At 49.1% G+C, this 9,137-nt stretch overlaps 1 protein-coding gene across 1 annotated transcript in view; it reads right to left on the bottom strand.

The window, feature by feature from the left end:
- Positions 1–318: 318 nt before the first annotated feature.
- Positions 319–9,137, bottom strand: part of GPC3 (glypican 3) — a 119,002-nt gene continuing 110,183 nt past the window's right edge. The window contains exons 6-7 of the mRNA XM_019474191.1: positions 526–679; positions 319–419 (exon numbers count right to left, since the gene is read on the bottom strand). Coding sequence (XP_019329736.1) covers positions 319–419; positions 526–679 — 255 coding nt within the window. The remainder of the gene's footprint in view (positions 420–525; positions 680–9,137) is intronic.

The following is a 9,137-nucleotide window of genomic DNA, read 5'->3' as shown; positions in this document are numbered from 1 at the left end:
ATGCAGTTTTAGGCTCCTGAGTACCTAAACCACTTCTGCAAAATGAGCCTGAGTTATTTGTAAAAAATTACCACAGGTCTCTAAACCCTAGATCAGAAATAACCATAATTTGCTGCAGTCAAACGATCTTTACTGACTTTCTGATGTCCTCCAGAAAGCAGAAAAGCTCATCTCTAAGCTCGTAAGCATGGGCAGCAGCAGGAAGGAGAGAAGAGGGTGACTCTGGGACGCGCGGCAGGTTTGGAACCTGTCTCGAATCCTCTCCCATGAGTTGCCCGCAACACACCCCTGCAAAACTGACCTGGAAAAGCAGCGGCATTACTTCTCCAGCTGCTGTCCCTGCTGGCACCAAGGCCAGCCGGCACGATGCTGGGCATCAACAGCCTCTGGGCCATGGCTGTGAAGAGCATCGGTGGCGCCTGCAACAAGTGGACCTGAGCAGCTGCAGAGAGCAGCTCCCTGCACCATCACCAAGACCCACAACCCCCAGAGGGGCAGCTGCTGCAGGACCACTGTCCCCATCACCTGCTAAGAACCGGAGCTGGTTCCTCACTCGCAGCTCTCCATCCCCGGAGCCTCCGCCGCAGTCATCTTCATCATCGCAGTCTCCGCTCTCCTCCTCCTCCTCCGGGGTTTTGCCTGGAGCTTTTCGGTGGGGCAAAGCCATCCCTTTGAGCAGCTGAAAGACATAAGGTACCACAGTCATTCAACAGCTTCCCTCCTACCTCTTCATCCCACGCTCGCAGGGGTATCGGGTGACAAGAGGGGGACAGGGCTCAGTGGAGCCAGGACAGTGGGACAGGACCCCATCGCGCTCCTCACGCCAAAGCACTGACGACCTCATGTTCATTCATGGACAAAGCTGCACACAAAACCTCAATGGAAAAAACAAAAGGAGGAGGAAAAACCACACTGAGTAATTCTGCCCTTCGGCTTCTCCCCGGTGAGCATCGCATGAGCTGGAGCATGTCTGCCAGCCCTGCGAGAGCCCAATGCCACCCAAGCTCAGGAGTCGGCTACAAAACACATGTCCACAGTTAGGCCAGACGGGGCAACAACCAGCAGCAAGAGGAAACCCTGTTCAGGGATTCTCACTGCTTTCAGGGGCTATCTCCCATCTGAGAAGTAACGCGTGTGAAAGGAAACGACACATCTCTCAGGTCCTTATGGCGCCCCACAAAAATAACCCAAAAATCTCCTTCCTCATTCTTGAATTGCAGGGGATGGTAGCTGAAGTTTTTGGGATAGCCAAGCGACACAACAAAAGGATCTTTTAAAGGATGTTTTAAAGCCGAGTCCTAACTAACGGTGACAGGTTGCACATCCCTGAGACAGCAATTCGAATACCTCCACTGAGCACAGGGCCAGGACTGTTTTCCAAACACGGGTGGGAGCTCCCCACACTGCCCCTTCACAGGGCACGGAGGGATTAAACACATTTTAAGCTATCGGCTTCCTCTTCCTGCTGACTTTTCTGATTTTGCTATTGCTGAAAGCAGCCAGCTATTTCATCATAAACCCAGATCCACTTTGAAAAAGTGTGAGTCAGCCAGTTAATATATGCTGAAAATTTCTATCACTACCACTCTGCTGTTAAAAGCCTTCTTGAATTTAATCTCGGCACTAAAAAAAAAAATAATGAAAAGGATAAGAAACAGAGAAGATATTGCAAAATGGGAGCTTTCTGCATACTTTAGGGGTTTAGTTAGTTCCATCTATTGCAGCAATATGCATGCCTTCCAAGGCATTTTTTAATATCTGGAATCTAGGTTATATTTTTAAACTATTAAGCTAGCCTTAGAAAACAGTTTCTAAAATATTTAGCTGCTGAAGTTTATACAGCCTCAGAGGAATGCTTTTGGCATCTGGCTCGCTCCGTCCACGGCAATGTCCACATACCTTAGTGTTTATATTAGAGGAGCATGAAGTAATGAAAAACAAATGGCTTGATGTGAGACCCCTTCGAGTTCCCCGGCTGCATCAAACAACACAGCAAACCTCTCCTTGGCACGTGCAACAGTCCACCTGGAGTGACAGCCCTGCTGGGTCCCACATCCACGGTAGGAAGCAAAACGCAGCTCATCTTCCTGAAACTCGGGAGATGCTTTTCCGTGGCCTTCAACAGGCTTTGGCTCAGACCGGTTAAGTTCCCTCTTCAAGAACTTTATTTTACTTAAACATTTACAGGTCTTTCCCAGAATACCGTGTAACCACAAAACAACAACAAACAAGCAAACAAACAAAAGGCAAATGCAGCGCTGGGGGTAGCATGGGGAAGACCTCACACAGGAACCAAACACACCGACCGCTCAAGCCTTTACACCATCACTTGTATTTCTCTCCTCCAAACGAAGCCCACAGCTAACAGCAGTCCTCAGCACAGAGTATGCTCGAGGTAGAATGAGGGTCTCCCACGCACAGCAGCTCATTACCACACACACCAGTTCGAACCCATTGCCCCAGTGCACCATTGCTAAAAAACTAAGCCCATCATGGTGGAAGGGGACCGCAACCGCTCAGCGGCAGGATGGTCACTGCTCTGCAGGATGCTCTGCAGGATGCTCACTCCTCCACATCCAAGGCATGGAGCAAGCCAGCCGGGACCCCACCGCGCAGCTCAGCGACACAACTTTCATTACTTACCCGAAACAGCAGAGGAACTTTCTGGCGGAGAGAATTAAGCTTTGGGATATTTTCAGACTTAATAAGCTCAGCGGGGGGTTGGGGAAAAATCAGGATTTTTCAATTGTGTGTTTTCAAACATTAAAATTACTGAGCATTTCTTGTATTACTACTTTTTTCTTGGCACGTCATAAATTAGCAACTTAATTTCTTTGCCTTCCTAGTCACAATAAAACAGGAACTTTCTGAGAAATGCCATGTGGGCCCTGACTTTGGATCGAGCGAACGTGACATCCCTGTGCCACGCTGCTCCTTCCTTTCCCAGGACAAAAGCTCCATCCTCGGCCACGCACTCCCCAGCTGCTGAGAGAACCATGGGGGAGGTTCAGTGAGTCAAATTGTGCAGCTGGCTCTGGGAGAAACGAAGCCTGTGACACAAAACCCACTGGCACCGTTAGCAGGAGACCTGGCACAGGGTGGAAATCCTACCCCGCTCCATTGGTGCATCCAGACCCGGGAACGCTGTCAGATACCTCGGCTTTGGCCAGAGCAGCAGCCACAGTCCCGCTCATCAACCATTACACAACCTCCCCGATGGTCTGCACGCTTTATGAAATTATATTTGGTGGACTGAACATAGATTCTCCATCCTTAAATAGCAAGCGGAGCTGACTGTACCCTAACATTACAGTTTATTCGTGCCCTGTGGTTTAAAGCCTATGGTAAGAGGCAGGAAAATACATAGTCTGGCGATCGCTAAAGTAGTATGTAACAGAGAGATAGCTTTAACTTAATCATAATTCATCCAGCTGTAAGAGTTTACAGTCGTATCTACTCTTCTGTGCTAAACCATAATGGCAAAAATACACTATAATGTACCCGATGTAAACAAGAGCACTAATTGCGGGAGTCTGTGCGCACGCACGCATCTCTGAGGTGTCTGCAGGGCATTCGTCTCCCATCTGCACAACCACCATGGCAAGAAACACGTGGGCCACAGCCTTTACTCCTGACTACAAGCTCCACCGGCTCAGACGTACATCAGTTTTATTTCCAATCTCATCCCTTTTAAATCGTGACCCTCCGGACGGGTAGGGCAGGCAGCGCTGCGGTACCTCCACCGCTATGTCAGCTGCCGGATCATCGGCACGAGGGACACAAGGCAGCTCCGGCTGGTCTCCATATACATCTTTGTTACTTGGCTTGTCCTGTGGTCTCCCTACAGCTTAAAAAACAAGCCAGATGGGAACGGTGTGCCGAGCCTTTCTGCAAGGAAAGCTCCCCAGGGCATCCCAGCATGATTTACACAATTATTCATAACCATACAGTGACCAGACAAAAACAGATGCAGCAACGCGGGGTAATGACTCAGCTGGATTTGGACGGGCCACCGTATGTTGAAATCTTTATAACTCCTCATTCTTTACAACCACTTTGCTCAGAGCTCACCATCCCACCAGCCCACTGAGCCACCTGGTCTTGTTTTTCCAATTTTAACATAAACAGTGAGAGCTACAACATACTTTTTATCATTAATCTCCCGTCTCCAAAAAGAAATCAACATTGTGTTCCTTGGACTGTAGTTTAATAGCTGTTTTCTCCTTTTGGAAACTACGCCCGCGGTATTGCAAATATCAATTTGAGCAATACCCAAAATTGTGCCCACAAATTCAGATAAAATATCGGCAGTGAGCTACAAGCACTGTGCTCCTTTAGGGCAGAAATCATCCCTTTCAACATACTTCAAAAATATGTAAAGTAAAAAAAACAGCCAAACAGATTATTAAGGGGAATAGAAGACTTTTAGAAAAACATTTAATTCCTTCATAAGTTTAGGGGAGAAGTCTGATTGATATTTGTAATCTTTTGGTGGACAGAGCTGTCATCTAATTTAGCCTGCATGACTGAAAGAATTTAATAAAAGTGTTCCATAGAGTTTTGCTGAAATTCTTTGCATGTTTTTAGTAAGCCTCTGGAATACGATCAAACCTAAAAAGCTGGAGAGGACGGAGACTGAACTTGCAGCTAAAATAATATTCAGGATTGTAATATATGTTTAATAATCGAGTATTCGCATCCAGCAGAAAAAGTGCCTTAGTGCAGAAACTCCTCTGGATCCCCAGCCACGTGTCCAGGTGCTGCTTGGCATCATGTAGGGGACCCTGAGAACTGGGCCCAGCAGCGAAAACCAGCCCCTGCTGGTTTCTGCTAGAAACCTTTCAAAACTCAACCAAACTCACCAGCTCGGGCCTGTCCGCAAAACTTGGGCTGCCTTCCTTCGGTGAGAGAGAGTTTTGGAGGAGCAAAGGTGTTATTTCCCCTGGCATCGCACAAGCCGCCCGCTCCGGCCACACACTTTCAGGTACCCGACACAGATGCCGCTGTACTTCCCACACAACTCCCGAGATTCCCGACAGGTCGGGTTTCTTTATTTTAAATTCCAGCCTGCTGAAAACATTGGGTTTGGGGGGAGAAAAACTAGATCTTGTGGCCAATCCTGACCTTGAAATCTGCAGTGCTGAATAATTTATGGGTGGCTTTTAAATCGGGGCAGCATCATGGGAAACGTGCAGATTTTCACACGATACTGTTCCCTGTTAACAGCTCATTACGATGTACAGAAGTATATTCCCATTATGAAATACAGCTGGGGTTGTTTTGCTTATGAAGGTCATTATCTGATCACAAGCAAGAATCGTGGAAAGGAACCCATTTTAAAAGGCTGAAGTTGTGGACTTTTTGAAAACTCATGTGTTTTGAATTTTGTGGCCTGATCATACACAAGCATGCAACAGGAGAATTGATTCTCTCCACTTCCTCTGCTTATTAGCCCTGGAAATAGCATGGAAAAAATTATCTTTTATTAGCAAATACTTTCTTTATTTTTTAATCAACCCTCATCGTGAGATTCACTGGTGCCCTCCACTCCACCTTCCTATTTCGCAGCTCCGTTGGGTTTATCCTTTCTGTGGACAGGGGCCTTGGTGGCAGAGGAGTGTGCGCAAGCAGAAACTCAAGGCAACATCAACAGCATCATTTTTACTTACCTCTTTCCAAGCTCTAGAGAGCTTTCTCCCTCTTGGGCGGCAACAAAATGCAACGCATATTACAGAAAAACTCAATGTTCCCTGGCACCGAGCACCAAATGCCATTTAAAAATAAGGATATTTAAAACTTTTAAAATATCTGTAAATACCACGATTTGTATTTCTGTCTTGCAAGAGCGAGCGTGTGTGCGTCTGTGCACAGGCGGGAATCGCTGCACTTCCAACCACAACATTAGCCCATGGACAGAAGAGCCCATTTTGGCAGGAGGACACCCGAATTGTGGTTTCCTTATGGCCCTTCCAGTTGGATGCACCTTGGCAGCGCAGATGTGGCGGAGAAGAAACCTGTTCCTAATTGTACTCCTATTTCAAGCTCAGCACAACAAGGAGCGATCGTTAATCAAATGTTAATAAAGTGGAAGCAGGCTTTGGAGCTGGAAAAGTCATTTTCAGTGCTTGGAAAAATGACGAGTTGGGCACATCAGCTGTTTTATCAGCCGCTCTAAAAGCAAATTCTGCATTTCCCTGTGCTGCCTGCTTCGAGATGTCTCAGGTTTGACCTGCTGAAGCCGTACTTGGTAGACCAAGCCCCAGGCAGCACCTCCTGCCTGCTCTGGGCAGGGTAGGCAAGGGACGGCCCCAGGACGACCTCCCCACGCACTGCTCTTGGGAGCCTGGGGCAACGGGTGCCAACAGGGGTGAACCACAGCTCTGAGTTTATATTGTGGCTCTTCAGCCATAAAAATGTTTTAGTCTTTACTTCTAGCACTCAAAATACCATCTCCTGGAACAGGAAAAATCCCTACCGTGCACCACCCAGGGTCTATCAGCACAGCAGGACCCCCTCTACTGCCTTCACGGGCTCCAGAGGAGATGCTGAAACTGTCAGTAAATCAGTTTTCCTGGTCACTCTCCTGATAGCACAAAGAAGCTGGTGACAGCAGTGAGTTATTGGCCAAAGGGTGGCCCTACTTTATGGATCATCAGCTTAATTCCAGATTAGCTATCAAAACTGACAACATCCCTGTGGGTAAAGGAAGACAGATAAAGACCCCTAAGTGCTGGCAGTAATTAAAATGAGTACGCACTGGACAGTAAATCTCTTCCGGCAGCAGAACAGGCTGCCAAGCCCTTATGAATTGCTCTGGTTTGGTGACGGCAGGCTGATGCCCGGGACAGGATGCTCCCGCAGACACGGAGGTTAAGCCCTTGCTGGCACCACGGCAGGCAGAGGGACCAGCTCATGCCTGCTCTCCCCCAGGCAGGGGAGGTGTCACTTCCCCAACCCGAACAAATGCTCATTCATCACAGGGCACATGCGAAAAAGAGATTACTTAGGCTTTACGATCAGCTCATTCACCTTATATCCAGTTCCTTCCTCTTCCACCCCGCAGCTATTTATGGCTTGTTTTTGTGCAGCGGTAGGAAGGAACAGGACAGTGTGGGTGCCAAGCAGGGCTGCAGGGTCCAGCCCAGCCTGCTGGGGACCTGGGCAGTCCCCGTCTGCTTCTGGCTCATCCTGAGCCCCGCATTGATGCTGACGTCAGAGAAATGCTGCTCTTCTCTTTGTGAGCTGTTACAGCTCCTTCTCCTCCTTTGCATTTCTGAGACCAAACTATCACCAGTCCTTCAGCACCCCTTCCTACACACCACCATCCACCTCCATCAAACACAGACATCCCTCAAACTCCAAAAACCCAATCATTAAACCAGTCATTGAACACACGGTTGGACCAGGCAGTAGATGATGCCTTCAGCACCTTGCTGGAGTCTGCCTGGACCTTTTCCTGCCAGGATCGGACAGACTCCTACGAGCTATCACTTCTCTAGAAGTGACATAGGAATGCAGCTATTTACTGCAAATACGCCTTTGCAGCTCTTCTTCGCTTTGCCTAGGCTGACCTGCATCATTTCCTCAGTCCCAGTCTCTGCCACTGTTCCAGATCTGGTGCTACTCGTGCCAGAGCATCTCCTAAGGACGTCTGGTGCACAACCTAGGAAACCTGTACCTTGATAAAGGGGAGCAGAATGCCACGTTAATCCCAGGAATGCACTTTTTTTCCTGCATCAGGAAAAGAGCTGGTATTTCAAGACCACTTGGGCTTTTAGACTGCCTGGAAGAATTAAAGAAGGAAAGAAAGTCACCAAGAGAGCTGATCCCACCAGGCACATAACCACCCATGCCTGTCAAGGGTGGAAAAGGCATTACAAAGATGCTCCCTCCTTGCTACCTGCAAGAGCTGTCTGCCTCAACCCCTTTCCACACCGTTTCTTCACTGGCATTGTATCCCTGCTCCTTCTCCCCACAAAGTTTCTCAGTCTCATATCAGCAGCCCCAGCTGCCTTCCCCTCTCCTTTCCACCCGCTCTGCGTCACTAGACAGGAGAACCTGGACCAATTTCTCCACCTGTCAAGCAGCCACCCCTCGGGGGGTTGGCAACTGAGTGAAGGAGGGGTGTGGGAGCCTACATGGGCCAGGACCCATCACTGCTATTATCCATATTTTCCATATTTTGTTTAGTTATGTTGGAGCAGAACCCCGCTCTGCCATCCAAACACCACTCAGGAAGGCCCAAAGCGCACATCACCAGAAGATAAAACATGAGACAACAAGCAAAGTAGGAGCACAAGGAACAAGAAGACAACATGGGCAGAGGTGGAGCAATCAACCACCTCACTGCCATCATGTCCTTCATGCATCTGAGCAGGGATGGCCTGGAAGGAAGGTGCCCTAGATGCAAGAGCATCTAGGAGGACATGTAGGTATCGTACCACCTTGAGCCATCTGCTAAAAAAGCCCCACATTTCTGTAGAGGGGGACCATGCCCAAGGCAGGGAGTGCGGCAACGAGCGGGTCCCTGCAGCCTCCTCGCCACCCAGCTCAGCCCAGCCTGCGTCGGAGCGGCTGGGAGATTTCCTCTTGGCTCAGGCTCCAGCACACGTGGCTGCTCTCCGGCTGTCAGCGACGTCTGCTGAGGCCGCCTGCAAGACAAACATCTCGTCCTTGGCACCAGGTAGGAAACAGCAAGCCGAGAGCTGCGCCGGAAGGATTTTCCCCCCGCCTTCTCCTTCTGCCACACCAATGAGGCAAATCTCTGTCCCAGCCGCTTCCCTTTTTCCCTAAAAGCTCCCAGCGGAGAGGAGCTTCTCAAATCATGTATTTGTGTGCATAATGTTGTCTCGTACAGAGGTTTCTGCCAGAACAGCAGCCCCTCTCCCTCTGGCCACGCCCTGCCCTCCCTGGGGGCTGCTCCTTCTAGCTTTACTTTTGCATTTACTTCACCCCAAGGCACTGGCAGCCCAAAAAGCAACTGCAAGCAGTTCTGCTCAATGTCCCCAGCCCCACAGAGCTGTCACAGGGGACTGAACAACTGCCTCATATGCCAGTTACCTCCCATCAGACAAGACAATCCCAGTGCAGGGTTAATTACCAAGCCATTGATTTCAGCAGAGACTTAAATCAGGCAG

The sequence above is a fragment of the Aptenodytes forsteri genome, unplaced genomic scaffold (genome assembly GCF_000699145.1).
Source record: "Aptenodytes forsteri isolate BGI_AS27 unplaced genomic scaffold, ASM69914v1 Scaffold265, whole genome shotgun sequence".
NCBI classification, from domain to species: domain Eukaryota; kingdom Metazoa; phylum Chordata; class Aves; order Sphenisciformes; family Spheniscidae; genus Aptenodytes; species Aptenodytes forsteri.
Note: the sequence above shows the minus strand (reverse complement) of the source record. Positions and strands in the feature narration are given on the sequence as shown.